The following is a 20,039-nucleotide window of genomic DNA, read 5'->3' as shown; positions in this document are numbered from 1 at the left end:
GAGTCATCATCTCATAGGCAAGAAGCTTCCAAATAAGCTCATTCGTTGACACCTTCCTCAAGTCCTCATTTGAGTGGTAGAGCCTTAAGGATCTTGTTGTTGGTATCAACAAGTTCATAATGCTTTACCCAACTTTCTCAAGTTGATGATGGTGAAAAGCCAGTTGGTCATATCGATGATGCTCTTATTGGGTTTCATCTTGAAGAGCTCATATTCCATCATCAAGAGTTGGAATTTCTTAGATTTGACTTGTTTGGTACCCTCATGGTAGTTCTTTAAGGTCTTCCAAATCTTGTATGTAATAGGAAGATATTGAACTCTTTCACACACCTTTCTAGATAGTAAGCTAAGAAAAATTATCATAGGCCTTTTGTTCTTGTCATTTGCTCTTCTATGAGCATCCACTCATTTGCCTCTATCTAGAGGAAAGTCTCAACCATCTTCTTACTTGGTTGGTCGCCTTCATTCTTTTCTAACACAATTCCATACATCCACCGTATCACTATCCAGATAGATTTCCATCTTGTACTTCCAATGGGTATAGTCGAACCCATCAAAATATGATCTAAAGTGATGTATCCCTTCGTTGCACTTAAACTTGATGAAGAGTCTTAGCTCTGATACCACTTGTTTGCCCTTATAAACCAAGAAGGGGGGATTGAATTGATGAATGTGAAAATAGTTAGAAATTAAAAATTTAATAAAAGAAAGTGAAGTAGAGAAGAAAGAATGACACGCAATTTATAATGGTTCAGGTCTTAATCAATCCTACATGCACTTTTAATTTATATTCGAGTATTCACTATACACTAAATTAAATACAAAGGAGTTTTCTTAAGCTCACTCTAGACACAGTGTTTTGGCTCACACTAAACCTTTTAAACTTGTGTTTTATAGCTTACATACAACCCCTACAAGAGTTTTATATAGGCTAACTCTCAAACCCAATCCCAAGTGTTTAAGCTAACACTCAAGCTTTACAAGAGCATTCAAACTCTTGCAAAAATAAAAATAAAAATACAAGAAATTGAATGCAAGAAGAATGAAAATTAAATACAATATTTATTGACTTATAGAGGTTGTTAATCAACCATTCAAGACCATTTAAGGTGGTTTTTATACATTTGATACCTCAAAGAACTGTTACAAATAATCTCTAAAAGATATACTAACTTTTACTTTAAGACAGTGTATTAAATGTACTGTCAGAGTGCAAATTATAGTCATGCTTCTTATCTTGTGGTCGCGATTCTTAAAATATCACCAACGGCTATCTGACTTGGCAACTGAGGACAATATGCTTCAAAGATGTCTGTCGACAGTTTACGATGTTTACATTCTATCATGGAATTTGTGGTTGCGCTTCTAAGGGTCGTAGTTGCAATTTTGAGCTTTGAAAGTTCAGTAACCTCTGCCTCTTTTCTTTTGATTTTCGCATAGCACCTCCTCAGTGCGATCACGATTTTCATTATTTTCATTCTAAGAATTCCAATAGCTTTTGTTGTGTAAATAGTGCTTCTGACAGTCGCACTTTTTAGGCAAACTTGACTATTGAAAGCAACTCAATCTATAAGAATAATACTTGATAGGTCATTATATATACATTGAGTTTTAGTATTAAAATTAAAATTAGAGACTTTAGTTATATGATAAATCATCTAAGCTAATATTTTAGTCTTTAAAGAAATTGGCAATCAAAATACATTGACATAGCTAAGGTTTTGGTAATCTAATTTCTTACTCATCTCTTACTCTTTTTATCATTTGTTATAACAGTTGAAAGCATTTAAGGTTTTAAATGTCTAAAGATAAATTAATAATTTCCATATTGTCTTATTATTATTACTGAAATTGTAATCATGTTAGCAAATATTAACTGATAATTTTATCGAAAGTTAAAATTGAATTAATGTGAAATCACATTGCTAATATTTCAAAGACAAAAAAATAAGACTAAATTTAAATACAAGTGTAAAATAAAAAATTTATTTAACAATGAAGTCTTTATTTATTGTAAAAATATTAAAGATTTGTCTTATCTTATCCTTTTGTAACACTACTTAAATTATATATAATAATATTTAATTATTCTTTATTCTGAAAATTAAAATATTTTTTTAAATTGATAATGTATGAATTATTTTCTAATTTAGAATATTAATTTATATAAAAGAAAGATTACTTTTCATAATAATCTAGAATAAAAGAAAATAAATTAACTAATAAATTATTAAAATAACTTTAATTTATAAAGATATTTAAATACTAATTTTTGTAGTCCCTATTCATACTTTTATGCCACATAGGCATATACAATGCGTTCTTTGTCCAGCCTTTACCTTTGTTTGTCCAATTCAAAATTCTATATTAGCCACCTTAGCGCGGCCTAAACCACTACCAAATCCAATTCCAAATATAATATAAGAAGGGCAACAAAAGTTAAGGGGCAGTTTGGTAACAAAGGCTGAAAGTTTTCTTCTTCTTATGCTCTCTGCGAGAGAATCCATAAAATCCTATTCAAACAAAATTTATTTGTAACATAATTAAATTAATAAATATATTTAGAACGAAGAAAAACAAACAAAAAAGAGAAAAAAGAAAAATTAAACCCTAGCTGTTAATTTGAAAACAAATGGAGGGACGAGGAAGAAGAGGAGATACATAGAATAGCTTTGTAATTTGTCTTTGGTTTTGGTTTCTCCAATTATATGGAGAAAGAAAAGCAGGCAACCCGAACCGAAACCCAAAACCGTGAAGAAGAAGCAGAAGAAAGATGGGGGACATGGGAAGAGCTATTGCTAGCATGCGCAGTGAAACGACATGGTTTCAAGAACTGGGATTCCGTCTCCATGGAACTCCAAACAAGAACCTCTCTCCCTCATTTTCTCACCTCCGCCCGTAACTGCCAACAAAAGTACCACGACCTCCACCGCCGCTTCACCACTTCCAAAAACGACTTCGTTCAGCCACAGGAAGAAGAAGATGAAAATAACAGTAATAAAGTTGCTAGTATCCACATTCCATGGCTTGAAGAATTAAGAAAGCTCCGCGTCGCTGAGCTTAAACAAGAAGTTCACCGTTACGATATCTCTATCCAGTAAATAAACTCTCCTTATAATAATTATTATTTCATAATAATTATTTTTTATTTTTTATTTTAAAATAAATGAATAAATAAAATACTTTTAGATCTGAAACTGAAAACCTTCTGTGTTACAGTTCTTTGCAGCTAAAAGTGAAGAGATTAGAGGAAGAGCGAGAGAAAGGTAACCAAAACGACGACGTAACAATACCAGATCTGGAACAGCCACAGAGCGATAAAAAGGAGGAAGAAGAAGAGGAAGAGGAGGAATCTGAGCAAAAAGAATCTGTTTCAGGAGATGAATCTGACAGGGAAAACCGGTCAGTTAACGAATCGAACTCTACCGGTTCAGAGGGGGAGAAGAAAGGAGTAGCTAAACCGTCGGTTCAGGAGGATGAGGAAGCGCCGGTTTTGAGTGGTTCAAGCTCGAAATCGGTGGAATCGCATGAGTTGGCTGACTCGGTGACTCAGTTGAGTAGTGAGGTTCAGAGCTCGGCGAGTTTAGGTGGGAAGAGAAAGAGGAAAGGCAGAAAGAGGAGGGAGGAGATTGCAGCAGGAGGCGATGGGATCAAAGGTCGCATGATGGTCAAATCTGAGCCGTTGATTGCTTTGTTGGAAAGTATTCGGGCGCATAATCATGCTTCTTTATTTGAGGGCCCACTTAAAACCCAGGTCACCGACCAATTCTTTTTCTTTTCCTTTTCTTACATTAAAAAAATTTACTAATTGTACTGCGAAATAAATATTTAATTAGTATTAAATAATTTGATATAATACTAAATAAATCATTTAATCTACTTGGTCTTGTATTATAACCAGTGCTCTATCTTACTGGTACATCTGAAAAATGGAACTGAGGCTCAAATTTTATCAATAGAAAATAAAAGAAATTTATTCCATGTGAAAATTCATATTTGAGATGCTGATCTAAATAATGATTAATGGTTCATTTGTTATCTTTGGTGTATTTGGCAAATCCCAATTTTTAGGCTACTTGTTGTACGAGGATCTTGTCATATAGTTAGATAACTTAGGTTATTTGTTCTTTATTATTTATGTGATTTTTTTTATTGGTCAATCATTACCGGCCAAAATGAGTTCGTGGACCACTTTGTCTTTTTTCCTTTCATTATTGCAAGCTTTATTTATTTATTTATTTATTTAGTTTCAAAATGAATTTGATGGAGGGCTATTAGGAATCCTACAATTACCCTTATCTCTCTCAGTAAGAGAAGTTTTTGCTTAAGCTGAAAACAAGGTGGTGGCATTGGTGATTTCTGCACTTGTCGCAGCAGACATGCAAGCCTTTCAGCATTAGTTTCATGTAATCATTTTCTTAGCCAACTTGTGTTCTTGTAAAAAAGGAAACATGCCAATCATTTATTGGTCGGATGTAAATATGCCATATAGGCAAGTTTTTTCCAAGCAGTTTTACCAATTCTACTAGTTTGGTCGTACAACCCCTTTCTTTCTATTGTGCACATGCCTCAGTTGCTTTACTCTTCGAAAACTTTCTTTTTTATCAATGATAATATGATAGCTGCCTTCTTTTCACATTGACATGATACCATTTTAGTGATTAATAGGTCCATTCTTAGTAATTGTCCCGAGTGATAGTTCATTTCAATATATCTATCAAGATGGTAGCTTTATCCTGAAAAATATTAATGAACTCAGAATTCTTGTGCCTATTTATGATCTTGATAAATGAGAAACTCAAACTACTGTATTCTTATTTCAGGAAACAGACGTGTATAAAAACATGATCAGGCAGCATCTGGATTTGGAAACAATACAGACGAAGCTGGAACAAGGATCCTACTCTTCTTCAAATCTCTTATGCTATCGAGATCTCTTGCTTCTCTTCAATAATGCTATAGTTTTCTTCTCCAAATCCTCCAATGAATCTACTGCAGCCTATGAACTCAGATCAGTCGTCTCAAATCAAATGAAGAAAGAGATTCAAAAACCTGAGTTTACTGCAGTGCCTCAAGAGATTCCACCTCAGCCAAAAAGTGAACTGCAAAAGTCAGACTCATTACTTGCTAAGCACAAGGCTTCAGCTCCCATTGTAGTCTGCCGCAAGCGGAGTTCATTGACAGCTAAACCTTCCCCTTCTAGCTTTGGCCAAAAGACTGAACAGCAGCAGCCGCAACAGCAACAACAGCAAATCAATGACAATGAACCACCTAGTGATTCAAAGCCACCTGTTGTTGAACAGAGTTTATTAAAGATAGAAGCAAAAGAGAAGCCTGTTACTGGCACCAGGAGCTCTAGAAGAAGCAACAAGAATCTTGCAAAAGGTACAACTACCCCAAGCAAGAAGCAAAATGCGAGCCCTACCACAAAGGTTGACACAGTTGACAGGCCTGAAACTCCTAAAACTGAGAAGAAGAAAACTGAAGTGTTGGCATTGGATAAGAAACGAAGTGCAGCAGATTTCTTGAAGAGAATAAAGAAAAATTCCCCTGTGGAGACGGCAAAGAAAAATACTAGGGGAAGTGTTAATGGCGGCATGGAATGGAAAAAGGATAATAATACCGGGAAAGGGGAGAAAGGGAAAGAAAGAGTACTACGAAAAAATGGTGATGAAAAACAAGTGGAGGAGAGTAGCCCATCAAAAAGAAATGTTGGGAGGCCATCAAAGAAGAGTGTAGAGGTGAGCAAGGTTTCAGGGAAACGTGGGAGGGAAAATGTTGGAAAGGAGGCAGCAAAACGGCCAAAAAAGCGGTCTAGGAGGTAGATATTGGCTAATATGTAAAATTTGATTCTGTATATTACGTAGCTTAGGGTTTCATAACTGGATCAGTGAGTAATTTATGAATCTTTTGGTCTTTGTAACAATTGTATCATCAACTCTTATAAATTCTTTTTGACACGCAGTATTAGTTGAAACAGAAAAAGAAATGTGGTTGGCTGTGTTTCAGGATTTCCCTTGTAATTTTGGAATGGGGCTAGAGGTTTCAGCATTGCATCAATTCATGCTCATCGATGAAGTTGGCCAATTCATAAATCCTGAGTAGGCTGTTTAAAACTGACATTTGTCTATTGATAAATATCAAGCCCTTGCAGCAGCAGTATAGCATACAACAGAATTTTTCTGGTGTGTTTCACACTTGCGTGGGCGTGCGTGTCTTCCCACTGGAATTTAATAAGGAACTTAGAAAGAGACTATTTGTTCCTTTACAGTTTAGTAATGAACTCAAAGAAGATACAGCATGCAATAGACGGGTGATCTTAGTTCACTTGTACTACCATCACCAGGAAAGAATATCCAGGTTACAGCTTGACCAATTTTCATAACCATATGTGAAACACTTGAACTTGTATTATCTTGTCAAATAACTCTTTTGTTCTTTCACCATAACCTGCAAGATTAGCAATACCCAGCTATGTAATCTTCCACACCTTTAATTTTCTTCTTTTTTTTTAGAAAAAAAAAAAGGATCAAAATGTTACATGCAAGTACAAAAATGTTATTTACATGATGGGGCAAGTTAAAAACCTCCTGAAGAATTCTGGTGTTCATGTTGTTAAACTTAGTTCTGAAATCATGGACTAGAGAACTAATCCTATTTAATGTTCTTTAATTATCTGCAGAACAGAAATAAACTCTCGTGTAATGCATTCAGTAACATTGGCAACGATGAATCGGTAGTTCTAGATGGAAATTTGAGATCTTACCCATGAGCAGCTATCATCCAGGTCATGAATTGTGGTAAGAAAATTTGCAAAAGTAAGCGTGCCACATGAACTGATGGTTTTGTTATCCTTCTACTTGATAGATGCTGCAAGATAAATAACAGCTAAAATCTTTGTAATTTTTTAGCAAAGATGTGCGCTGATGATATCAAACAAAGGAACAAGGAGGAAAAACTTACAGACATGGGACCGGATTGAAAATGTATGTAAGGTTGGTAAGTAGTAAGCACTTTTGATGCCATTCTACTAGCAGCATGCACCATACTAACACGGAATATTCTTTTCTTCTCATATCTGTTCATACATATGAAAGCGAATTAGACCGTATTTAATGTTTTTCGGGATGAAAGGATACCCTTCCCTTTGCTTAGAATAACAAATCCATGCGATAATCAATAATGGCTCCGAGGACTATTTTGATTGATGCTGTAATCCTGACCAAAAGGAAAGTTGCAAATGGAATCTGTGCTTCATCATATTAATTCAGAAAAACTAATCCTGAGTTTTTAATTTAACATTTCTCGTGTACGATACAGTTTACCTTCTAAGCACAGAGAATATCTCCTCAGATTGTTGAACATCTAAGCCACTTTTATTGAACTTGTCAAGCTCAAGTATAAGTTGGTAACAATCCTGCACATATAATTTCCAGCACAATGATATGGGAATTCATCAAAAGCCTAATTTATGATACCTTTTACTATTTATGAATCTTAACAGAATCAAATTATATCTCCAAGGAAGAAATACTGATTGTAATTGAAGTATCCATCAGCAGATTACTATAAAATGATAAAAATCTGTGCTCTATCAGAGGTGAATTTGTTTAGCAGTTACTATGAAAACAAACAGTAGAAAATTAAAATAGCAAATTCATGAAAAGATTCCTTTAAATTCTTAGAATTCCAAAATCTGGCATTGGTTATAATGTCTGCATTGGATATAGGCTTAGTTGAAATTCCAAATGCCTCTTATGATATTAGACTTATCTATAGAAGAACCCTGATTATAGATGAACATACCTCAATTGCCATACAACCCCCTTGCCCCAAGTTTGGCTGCATTGGATGAGCGGCATCACCTAGCAGAGTCACACGTCCAATTCCCCAGGGATAGATCACGTCCCTGTCATAGATGTCCCTCTGTAGAATCATATCTTCTGGTGTTTCTGATATTAATGTGGTCACTTCGGTGCACCAATCTCTGAACAATTCTAGCAGCCACTGCCTCTTACCTGCAGAATTATATTTCCAGGTTGAAATAATGGGATTGATTGTACTGAAAGGAATCATGAAGCAAGCCAAAAAAATGTCCAGAATTGTGGACATTTCAGGAGAGAGAGTTGCCTGCTGGGGGAACAGAATTATTAGGGGGCTGCCTATGGAAAGCATACCATTGCATCTTCCCGTTTCCAACATCTGAAGCAACAAAGTACTGGTTCAATCCTAAAAACACCCGATACCTTCAAACGACACAGCAACACAAACAAACAGTACCAATGTTCATGCATATTGTCTGATATATTGTACTGAAGCGTCATTGATCAGAAGATTATGGCAAAATGATACGGTTCCTCACATACCCAACAGTGTCAATATATATTGGAACAAAGTCTGTTAGCCCACTATAGCATGTATAGTCTGAGTACTTCGCGTCTTCTTGCCCAAATAATTTAGATCGTACCTAAGGTAAATGTAAAACCTAATGAGAAAAATTGCAGAACAAAAACAGAAGGGATTCATATTGAAGCGAAGAATCCTACTTTCGACCATATTCCATCTGCTCCAACTAAAACATCACCATCATATTTCTGTCCATCCTCCAGAATTACTGTGACCTGATGGATATATGGTAAAAAATTCCGTATCATTATATGATCTAACATGCTTGTCTTTTCAGAAAATTAGATTCTAGAACAGCCTTGTACCTTGCTAGAGTCTTCCATGAAGTCTACAACTTTAGATTTGTTTCTTACTATGTCAAAACCCACTGCATTTAGTAATATGTCTTGCAATGCCATTCTGCAGATTACTCTAGTGACTGGCAGCCCCCTTTTTAAAGCAGGAGTCGAAAGATCAAATTTCGTAAACCTGAAAAAACAACGAGAGTCAATCACTTGGCAGGAATAAGCTTTCAATCTCAAGTTTCAGAAACAAGACTCTTTTAGAACAAAGCAGAAACTGAGATACGATGATCATAGTTTAATCTGAAAATTTATGTACCAAGATTCTAAAACTTAGGGTTGGTTAATCAAAATCAGAACAGAAAATTATTGTTTAATCCATTTTTGTAAAATCAAGTTGGCAAATTATGCACATGAAAAAGAGACAAATATAGTTAGTCTCCAACTGATTGGTATAAAAGTCATGCATCCTACAAACATAATCAAATAGGGAAAATTAATATTAACTATATCAATTAGACTACAACAATCTGCAAAATTTATCCAGGAGCAGAAAAATCATAAAATTTAGTCTAGAACCTTTTGATTTTTCAAGAGGTATTAACATCCAAAACCTACTACTAGAAGTGATTTGTGAAGAAAGAAAAATTGCATCAAAGTAAAAAATTGGTTTAAAGTCTTTAAGGGAAAGAGAAAAATACCATTCACCTGAAACACCATCAGCAAGGCCATTGATTCTGTCACCGGTGACACAACCAGTTTCAAGTATTTGATTTGCAACATTTTCATCAACAGCTTTAAGAACAGCCAAAGCGCTACTCAAAAGTTGTATTGGACCCCTGTGCATGCCTTCCCCTCTTACTGAACTCAAATCTTTCTCAAATATCTTCACATCAAATCCTCTCTTTTTTGCTGCCAAAGCCAAAACCAATCCCCCTATACCACCACCAGCAATCAAAATCCTAAGCCTCTGTCTACAAAAATCTTGATTATTACTATTATTATTATTATTATTATTATCACTATAACTACCTTCACATCTCACAATAGAGCTTCTCCAAACAGACCTTTCTGATTTAAGGTCAACAATACTATTGGAGTGATTGTTCTTGTAGTAGCAAGAACTAAGATAATTGAGAGTAGCCATTGGGAGCTTGATCAAAAAAACAAAAATTGGTCACTATTGCTTAGTGGGGTTATGCTTATAATACATGAGAAGAAAGTGGAAACGTGTTGAATTCTATTCATTATAAAAAATAAAAAATAAATAAAAAAGAAAGAAAAGAAAAGAAGAATTACACTTGACAAGATTTTCTTTTTTCTTTTGTATTTTTGCTAACATTTGGTACATAAGGTTGGCTAGAGAACATTGTCCTCAATCTGTACCTGATGCAATTATGTGAACTGACACATAAATTTCTGTCAAAAAATAACACAGAAAAAGCCATGTGAATTTGATATAAGTCACACTAACAGTAGCATCAGATGGATTTGTATTTGTACTCGTTGATCCTTGGCAGTTGATGTTCCTCCTCCACAATTCATCAAAGAATGTTTTTAATATTGTTTCATTTAAATTTACAAAGAAATGGCATTTATTAATATTTTAAAATATTTTATTAATAAAATAAAAATAGCATCTACTTTGTCCTGAAGCTAATGTGCGTTTTTTGTTGAGTTGTAAACTACTCTTATGTGACCACTGTTAATGGTTGTATATTTTTATATAAATTTTTTAATATTTGATTTTTATTTTTATTTTTTATATTAAAATATATTTGTTAATTTTTATTAATAGGATATTTATAATTTTTTTTAAATAGTATAATAAAATTATTATAGAAATATACTTTTGGTTTAAATCTTATGAAACTTTCAGAAAGAAAAAGGAAATTCTTTTGCTCTTTTTTTGCATGCCCTTTTGATGGCAAACATTAATCGATTAGAAAATGTATTTTCTTGCAAAATCCCCCAAGATAACTGCGAATGCTTAGACTTTGTATGATCTTAGTAATTGACAGATATCTCCTATTTCTTGCATATATATATATATATATATATATAAAAGGATATAACTTACTTTTTTCTTTTTATAAATTTTTTTCATGATTTATAAATTATTTATTTATATTGTAGTGAATTTAAGAATTTATATGAAAAGAAACTATTAAAAAATAATAATTATATAAATATTAAAGAAATGAATTAACTATATTTAAAAGATATATATTAATTAGTATTAAGAGTGTTATAATTTTATACTTAATCATTTAATTACTTTAAATTATTTTTCTCACCCTATCATCATAAGAATTATTCTAAAATTTTTAATTTACTTTTTAAAATTATAAATTTAATCTAATTTTTATGAAAAAAAATTATAATTTTTCTCTCATTTATTTAATTATTTCAAAGTCTTTTTCTTGTTCTCTTTTATAAAAATTATACTAAGATTTTTAATATTTTTTTATTTAATTTCATAAAAAAACTCTAATTTTATGTTTTAATATAAAGATTTCCATATGTATCTAAACAATTTATGATCGAAACTACTACATTTATGTTAATATCTAATTTATATAAATATTTTATCGTTAAATACAGAAATGGATCTTCGAACTCGTTCCTTTTTTATAATTGGTCCTCTGAACTTAATTTTGATTCAATTAAACTTCTTATGATTGTTATTTTTAACCCATCCACTAACAGTAATAATAAATATTAATATTCTCACTAACGATGTTATTTATAATAGGCAAAATACATAATTAAACTATTAAGCTTGTCTTATTTTCGTAATTGGCCCCTAAACTCAATTTTGATTCAATTGCGCAGACTAACTTCATGAATTGTTATATTTAAATCCTTCAAAAACGGAAATTAAACGCTTCAGATTAACCTTTTGTAAAAAGTGTGTTCTATTAATTTTAATATATTTTTTACTTTACATTAAAATTAGTTTATAAATTTATTAAATGAAATAAAATATATATTTTCTAAAAGATTAAAATAAACTCTTATAATCTTTTAACTTTTCTATCATCAAGTTCTTCTCTTTATTCTCACAGGCTATATTCACACTAATGATCATAACAATGAAATATTTAAAAAATATTAAAAAATGACAAGTTTTATTTGAGAATTAGAATTCATTGTTTTACTTTTTTATTTTATTTTATTTTATATACTTATTTTATATTATAAATATATTATCATTTTATTCGAACTTACGTGTTTTTTAGATGACATTAAATACATGCACTTAATGTATGTGATTGAAGGATTTAAAAATAATGACCAGTAAAGTTAAGAGGTCCAATTGAATCAAAGTTGAGTTCTAAGAGCTAATTACAAAAATAAGATAAGTTCACGAGGCCATTTATGTATTTAACCATTATTTTATATTTTAAATATTATTATTTTATTGAAACTTATGTGTTTTTAGATGGAGTAAAACATATACGTATAATGTCTATGATTGAAAAGTTTAAAATTAATAACCCGTAAAATTAAAAAGTCCAATGGAATTAAAGTTGAGATCGTGGGACCGATTGCAAAAACGAGAGAAATTCACGTTTATGTATTTAGCTATATTTTATTTGTATAAAATGACTTATATCCAAAGAACATGCACTAGACTATTTTATTACTGTAATCAATTTATTAATGACTATTTTTAATTCAAATATTCTACTTTCATTTTTAAATATAATTAAAGTACAAGTAAGAAAGAAAGTTAAAAAAATATTTCTAAAATTGTATTACAAAATTTATAATTCTCAAATAATTGAATTTTCAATTTGTAAAATAATTCATAATCATTTACTTATTCGAATTAAAAATTAATACTTTTTATATATTAAAAGTTTAATTTCATATTTTTATATAAATTTATTTTTATTTCTAAATAATTTATTTTTAATAATGCTATAAATACTTATATTAATTTTAATTTATATAAATATTTTATTTATGTAAAATGATTTCCATTTAAAAGATAAAAATTGAGCTAGTTAAGATTCAATATCATATAAAATCTAAATTATAATATTTAATTTTTATGAAATATATAGTTGTTATAATAAATATTATGGAACTATAAAATAATCAAGGAACTTTGAGACCTCCACAAATAAAATAAAAGTAAATTCCAATACTGCAAATAGAAGCCATATTAACATAGGAAGTGTAGGCTTTGTTGCACAAAATAGCAACAACCAGATTCTTCAATCATCATAGGCATTTCGGATCCTTTCATTTTTAAAAGCATGGAGCTTCGAGATTGCATGGCATGGACAACTGATTTTTATCAACCAAAAATAATATTTAAAAGAGATATTTTGAAAGTCATCCAAATAGCCAAGAAAAAAATTCCGATCTTTCCTTCATTTGTACTATTTTTGCCAACATATTTATTATAGTGAGATTTTTTACGTAAATTAATTTTTTTTATTAATAGAGCTTGTAATATGTTGGCTCATAATAAAGCTAAAACTGCATTTCTTTTACTTTAATACATATTTATCTTTTGATTAAAAAATAAAAAAGTGTGATAAATTTAATTTTTCGAAATCATATTTTTAAAATTGTTTTATTTAAATTGTAATTATTTTTTAATATTTGAATTAGATGTCGCACTAAGACCAAACCGTAATTGAAGTAATCAACTAAACTTTAAAAGGGACCTTTCATGCACAGATTGGTTCATATTCAACCTCAATGAATCCTGAACCGGTAGTTCAGAACCCACGGTTCAAGCTCTTAGTTAGGTCTATAAGAAGTGTTATAAACAAATGCCAAATAAGCATGACCCTTATTGAGTTGGGCAAGTGGAAGAGCCTTTTCTCACCGTCGGGACTAATAGTGAGCTTCTTGGTGCACTACCAGAGTTACTCTCTCAACAGAGGGGAGCCACTTTGTTAGCTAAATAGATGACCATTGAACACGTAGTTCAAAGATGGATAAATTTGTAAATGGCTAAAATGTCCATTTGTCTCCTGGATTTGGACTCGGCGAGAATCACAATTACCTCAAATTTTAAATTTTTAGGCTATTTGCCACCAATAAAAAGTGCGCATGGCGTAATTGGATGCGAGTAGATAAAAAGAATAAGACAATATTAAATGTTAGGGTTGGTTTAATCAATTCTTTTATAACACTTTAATATTTTATAAAGTAAATCCTTCGCGACTTGCATCCAAATTCACTAATATCGCTAATTTAATAGTTATAATTCATTTATTCAATACTAATTGTTTGTGATTCCACTATCATTTTATTTCTTACTAATTTAAACTTCACCATCTATTGATAGATCAATTTTATAGCAAACATACGTTATTTGAAATTTAATAGTCAAAACTATTAATGGAGTTGTGATTTTGGATGCAAATTATGAATGATTTATCTCTCAAGATATTAAAGTGTCACAAAAGAATTCACAAAAATTTTAGGTGTCAAAGATCAAAATACAATATTTCCCTAAATCTTATTTGTACACGACTCACAACTACAATTTCTTTGATCTCTCGATCTCTTTACCCATGATTGGTTTTTTCAAATTAAACATTTAAGACTCGTTTACTTGTAAAAAACTTTTCAAATAAAAATAGAAAAAAAATATTTTATATTTACTTATGATATTTTTCTAAAATAAAAATAGAAAACAGTTTTTTATGTTTTCAAAATTATAAATAAATTTTAAACAACTTTTGAAAATAAATTTAATATTGTCACGACCCGATCTGTGGGCTCGTTATCGGCGCTAGAAAATTGGTAGGCTTAAGGCCACTGAAACCCGTAGCAAACTTAATTACTCAAACACACAAATAAGCGCATACATGATTATATACTATTAAAACAACCAAACATTTCACTCACAAATCTGTACATAATTAAATTAATTCTTCAGCTAGATTACTAGCAAATATCCCATAATTTTTAACAGACCAAATTAAAATATAAGGTACTAAGTACACTACTATGAAGAGTCTAGAATTTCAAATAATTTAAAATACAAAAGTAATATTTAATTACAATAAGTTCGAAAGGAAAAAGAAAGCCGAACTGCAAAAAGAAGTCAGCGGAGAACAGAAAATTTAAAAATTGAGATTGTTAGTCTCGAGAGTGAGTTAAAATCATATATCTGAATTTAAAAAGCCATAAATATCCATGTGCAATGGTTGATAAAGTAATGTGGTACATCACAAAATAATAAGTAAGTATTATAGTATAATTTAAAATAACTAATTTTTAACTCATAAGGGACGATCACTTCAGCAGAATTCTAACCCCAATACTAGTAGCCTTTCGACACTCTTATTCCAATAGGATTAGCGCCCAGAGAGCGAAGCTCAACCATAATCCTTAAATCCAGCTTGGTCACTTGATTCCCAATAAAGCCGGCACCCAGAGAGCAACGCTCGACCAAGGACCTTTCCTCTGGCACTCAAATTCTCACAGCCTAGAGAGTTGTACTCGACCAGGGCAAATTCTAAAAATATTATTTTACTACCTGTCTCTGATTAATACCGATGCACATATGCGGTCCTGATACAACTTATCAGGTAGAATGTTTTACCGCCTCCTCATCCTGGATCAATATGCAATCATAATATTGAATACCACATAATTTACAATCGTAAATTTAGTTAATTAAATAAATAGTAAATAAATAATTAATTTCCTAAAATAATTATTTAGATGAATAATAAATAACTAACCTAAAATTTATAAATCAATCAATTAGATAGTTAATAAATAAATAATTTAGATCTATAAATTAATTAATTAAATATAGAATAAGAATTAGTAAAAATTTCTAAAAAATATCCACTATACCAAATATATATATATATATATATATATAATAATAATAATAATAATAATAATAATATATGTAATAATTGTTAATCGAAATTGCTATATAAAAATTTGGTAAGCCACATGTATAGAAGATAAATGACTTTAACTAACAGTTTTGCCATGCTCTGCAATATGCTCCCACGCCTTGGGTGGAGCTGGCCGGACGGACAGATTATCTATGAAAATAACTTAATTAATAAGGTATTCATAATTTTTTCTAGGCCTAGACGCCTAAATTAGTCTGCTTAGGAAATTCTGACTCAAAAATTCTCCCGAAAATTCGAAGAACCTCTCATAAAATATGGACGTTTTCCCCCGTATAATGGGTCCATAACCTGCTAGAGACACTTTAGATATTCCATATTAATATAACAGGAGCTGGGTCACCAAAACTGTATTATTTTTCCGATTTTGCAACACAACCCAAATCTCAATACAAAAAAATAACAGTCTGACAAAATAATATTATTTCACAATACATCACACAAATATTTTTTCTCATATTTAATTTAATTAATCACAGCCTCAATTTACATAACAGAATATTAACTTCTTCTGCAATTAATCTGCAACAATTTTAAAACAAGCTACTAATTGATTAAATAATTTAATTAATTAATTATAACTAACAATTAATATACCAAGTATTTTCTAATACTTTTAAAATAATTTCCACAATCTAAATAAAATTATACCGAGCTGAAACCTGAATTTCTGCGCATTAGGAAAACACTAGGGTCCGAAAGTCAGTACCGCCAATGGTGTCGGGTTTTGAATCCTGAGACGCCTATGCGAAGCTTGAGTTATGGTGTTAAGAACCTCCAAGGATTAGAACCACGAACCCTAATAATTATGAACCCGTGAATTACTATCTTAGAAACCCAAGAACAAATTGAGTTTCAAAACCCAAGAACCGCTTAAATCAGATTGCAAGGTATGGTTGATCAAGATCAGAACCTAAAGAAAACTAAGTTCTTTAAACCCTAACCCTTAACACGCCACAAGGATAGATCAATTCCTTGATAAGTGGTTTATGCATTCAACAAGAATTCAAGAATTCAAGCAAATATGCAAAGGAAACAACTACTATAACTTTATCAAAATCCGAATTCCCCCAAAACACAACTTAAGGGGCGTTTTTATAGCCACCTAACATAAGAAACCCTAGTAAAACTATTAACCCTAGCTGCCACATAAGAAAAATAGGCAATAACATTGTTCTGAACTTAAATAAGAGATTTCAGCCCAAATATTAGCCCACATTAGTCTTCATGTATTTGGACTTGCAAAACATTAAATAAAGCCCATTCAGATGTGTCTTTACTTGGGCCTATCCTAGCATGACCAATTGGGCTTCCTTGACTAGCCCGATCTTGCATATAGCCAATTAAGGCTTCTTGTAACTTCTTGGACCTTGACCTTGTAATTGGGTCTTGTAGCATGCTCAATGGATCCTTAGCTTTATCTTATTGTAATTGGGCCTTGTAGCATGCTCAATGGATCCTTAGCTTTATCTTTGGTTTTCTTGTTGTCCTCTCCATCAAGTCCATCTTTAAGCTTGGCCATGTCCATATCATATGGGGGGTTCAAAAACACCAAAACTATAGTCTAACTATTGTCAAAAAATGATTTATCGTGGAGGAGGAAATTCTGCTTCAGTGAGGCTATACGGAGGCTATCGGCAGAGAAAAAATAGTGGGGAGGAGCTGACTTGGGATTTTCAAGGTCCAAGAGTTCGTTTCCAGTGTCAAACCGGAAAATAGATGTCGGCTTGAGGTTGTTCGGCAGAGGCAGCAAGGTGAGTCGACTTTTCCTTCTTATTGCAATGAGAAACGATAAGGAGGAGGGAGAGAGAGATGGAGTTAGCAAGAAATGGGAGTGGGGAGGAAGCTGCAACGGTTGGAGGAGATGGCAGCGGCGATGGGGTGGTAAAAAATGAGAGGGAGTGACGAAGAAGGAAGGAAAGGGTAACAGGGAGAGAAAAGAAGAAGCTGAAGAGGAAAAAATTGTTATTTTTTTTAATAATAAAAGATGAAAAAATGCAAATAAGTCCCCCATTCAAAAAGTTGCTACAATGACACCCTTAATCCAATTATTTTTTATTTATTGTTTATTTATTCATATATGTAAAATAATTAACTCATCAACATTTAATGGAATATTAATTTAAAAATTTACCAAATTACCTCCGATAAAACTTAAAGTAATTAAAATTTAAATTCAAGTGTATTATATTCTCTCCATTGATATGGATGGGCCAATGCTTAAAGATGTTGGTTGGATGGGCTTAATGACGAGGGCAACAAGAAAAAATGAAGAAATGATCCATTAAGTTTGCCATAAAGTCTAACTACAAGGTCAAGTGCCAAGAAGCTTCAAAAGTCCTTAAATGCCTATATGCAAGAGTGGGTTAACAATGGAAGTCCAATGGAGTTCATCCCAAATGAAATTCATAAGGAATGGGCTTTGTTTAATATTTTTAAAGTCTAAGTTTGTGAAGGCTAAATGGATGGTGTTTAATGTTCTTCAAATCCAAGTTTATGAAGGCTTTGTTTAGCTCTTAGTATACTATTTGGTTAGATGTTAGAGTTTCCTGAACTTGTAAGGAAACTCATATTATATCAGATTAGTTAAGTAAGAGTTCTATTCTTACTAAGACTTTGGATATGTCTTTAAAACATGTCAAATTCATATGCATTTGGCAGATTATGATTAATTAAAATTTTTACTTTATTTCAAGCCAAATTTGCTTGTATCTTGTGTTCCTGTTTGAATGTAAAACTTACTTATCAAGGAGTTGATCTATCCTTGTGGCGTACTTAGGATTGGAGTTTAAGGGACTTAGTTTTCCTTAGGTTCTAATTTATGATAATCTTACAATTTGATTAGACGATCTTAGGGTTTGATTTCAAGTTGTTCTTTGGGTTTTCAAGTTAGTGATTCACAGGTTCATAAGGATTAGAGTTCGTGGGTTATATTCTTGGAGGTTCTTTAACACCTCTCTTTAGAAAATTCATCCCCGAATTTTGAAAAAAATAAGGCTTGCCTCAAGATTGAAATAATTGAGGGTAGAGGTCTCCTCATCTCCTGCTCGGCTTTTTAGGTACACTCCTTGGTCGAATGGTTTCGCCACAACACCTTGACCATCGGTATAATTGATGTGCGTAAAATACACACATCTAAATGGAGTTTTTAAGATTGATTTTATGGACATTTGGATGTGAATTGGTCCCAACACTCACCCTATGCATCTGTTTGTGTGCATTAGGTCCAAAAGAAGTCAAAGAATGAAAAAGGAAAGAATTGGAGCATAATTGGACGTCAAAGCTGCTGAAACGAGCTAAGTACGAGCATGAGGAAGCTGAACATGGCCGTGTTGGTCTCAACACAGTCACAAACACAGGCCGTGTTACCAACACGGGGACCAAAACGGCCGTGTTGGACATCAAAGAAGAAATAGATCTTATGGAGCACGGCCATAGAGAGTAACACGGCCAGGAACACAGACCGTGTCCTTAACACGGCCAGGGACACGGTCGTGTTGGAGGCGACAGGGAGTATTAATTAAAAGAATGAAGAGAGGAAAAAATGGAGGAGGCTAGGGTTAGAACGTCCCAAACCCTAATATTTCTCTCTCTAAGGGTTTTCTGAGTTGAAACTAAGGGAAAAGGAGACTTGGATCAAGGTTTCAATCAGATTCCCTTCAAAGATTGAAGATTGGGCGAGGTACGTCGATTGATTTTCAAATCGAGCAAGAGGAACAAGAATCGATTCAATTGGAGCAAAAGGATTTGGGGCTGTTTACTCTCATCCAAGGATGTAATCGGGTTTTCTCTACCTTTGCTTATTGTTGTAATTGAATTCTTGTGTATTTTGAGAATGAACATGATTAGCTAGATTGATTAAATCCATTGGGATTTCTTTACTATGTTAATTTGGATATTATATTGTTGGATTGTTTGAGTTGGTTTTGTATTCTTCTTATTTCGGTATTAATAAGATAATGCATTATTCATGAGACGTTGTGAATTGTGATGTTTAGATTGCTTTATGAGATTGAGAAATCCGTTTGGCAATTGGAATTTTGAATAGCAAGAACTGGTTAATAATCGCTTAGAGATAATGATAATTAACTAGCCGGATTAAGAATTAACAAAGCTTAATAGAGGCGGATTAAAGCTTAATGCTAATTTAAGAATCAATCGTTAGGAAGAGATTCCAACTTTAGGTTATTAGATTTAGGAATTCAGTTATCTCGAGAGAGAAACCGAACTCGGTTAAGAATTCATCCACGGGTAGCATAATTAGACTCACCAATCCTTTATCTTTTGTTGGATTGCCAACTAGTTTAGATTCCCTTTGGGTTTGTCTTCTTGCCTTAGTTATTTCGTTTATCAATCACTCTTGCATCTCCTTTAGGACTTAGCTTGTAGCTATTAGTTAGTTTAGAAATTATTTATCGCTAATTTTAGGTTAATATAACAAAGA

At 32.1% G+C, this 20,039-nt stretch overlaps 2 protein-coding genes across 6 annotated transcripts; one reads left to right on the top strand and one right to left on the bottom strand.

The window, feature by feature from the left end:
- Positions 1 to 2,407: 2,407 nt before the first annotated feature.
- On the top strand, positions 2,408 to 5,906 carry LOC8289198 (histone H3.v1). The gene is made up of 3 exons (XM_002512110.4): positions 2,408 to 3,097; positions 3,220 to 3,754; positions 4,824 to 5,906. The coding sequence occupies exons 1-3, from the start codon at positions 2,709 to 2,711 to the stop codon at positions 5,823 to 5,825; spliced, it is 1,926 nt and encodes a 641-aa protein (XP_002512156.1). The 5' UTR covers positions 2,408 to 2,708; the 3' UTR covers positions 5,826 to 5,906.
- Positions 5,907 to 6,087: 181 nt separating this feature from the next.
- On the bottom strand, positions 6,088 to 10,217 carry LOC8289205 (zeaxanthin epoxidase, chloroplastic). 5 transcript variants are annotated; one of them, XM_025156101.2, is made up of 11 exons: positions 9,720 to 10,217; positions 9,389 to 9,623; positions 8,712 to 8,874; positions 8,547 to 8,621; positions 8,367 to 8,467; positions 8,131 to 8,246; positions 7,807 to 8,018; positions 7,326 to 7,417; positions 6,964 to 7,078; positions 6,767 to 6,888; positions 6,088 to 6,450 (listed from the first exon to the last, which is right to left on the bottom strand). In XM_025156101.2, the coding sequence occupies exons 1-11, from the start codon at positions 9,832 to 9,834 to the stop codon at positions 6,441 to 6,443; spliced, it is 1,356 nt and encodes a 451-aa protein (XP_025011869.1). In that variant the 5' UTR covers positions 9,835 to 10,217; the 3' UTR covers positions 6,088 to 6,440. The 5 variants fall into 5 exon arrangements, 3 of the variants coding, with proteins under 3 accessions (XP_025011869.1, XP_048231724.1, XP_015584627.1); XM_048375767.1 differs by having other exon boundaries at positions 9,389 to 10,213; XM_015729141.3 differs by having other exon boundaries at positions 6,767 to 6,870; positions 9,389 to 10,209.
- Between the last annotated feature and the right edge of the window lie 9,822 nt (positions 10,218 to 20,039).

The sequence above is a fragment of the Ricinus communis genome, chromosome 6 (assembly GCF_019578655.1).
Source record: "Ricinus communis isolate WT05 ecotype wild-type chromosome 6, ASM1957865v1, whole genome shotgun sequence".
Lineage (NCBI taxonomy): Eukaryota > Viridiplantae > Streptophyta > Magnoliopsida > Malpighiales > Euphorbiaceae > Ricinus > Ricinus communis.
This window is presented reverse-complemented; position numbering and strand designations above follow the sequence as displayed.

Coding starts and splice junctions, on each gene's coding strand:
- LOC8289198 (XM_002512110.4), top strand. CDS start 2,709: ATGGAGAAAGAAAAGCAGGCAACCCGAACCGAAACCCAAAACCGTGAA. Junction 3,098..3,219: donor CGTTACGATATCTCTATCCA/GTAAATAAACTC, acceptor TCTGTGTTACAG/TTCTTTGCAGCTAAAAGTGA. Junction 3,755..4,823: donor AGGGCCCACTTAAAACCCAG/GTCACCGACCAA, acceptor TTCTTATTTCAG/GAAACAGACGTGTATAAAAA.
- LOC8289205 (XM_048375767.1), bottom strand. CDS start 9,834: ATGGCTACTCTCAATTATCTTAGTTCTTGCTACTACAAGAACAATCAC. Junction 8,875..9,388: donor GATGGTGTTTCAGGTGAATG/GTATTTTTCTCT, acceptor TTGTTTTTTCAG/GTTTACGAAATTTGATCTTT. Junction 8,468..8,546: donor CAGATGGAATATGGTCGAAA/GTAGGATTCTTC, acceptor CATTTACCTTAG/GTACGATCTAAATTATTTGG.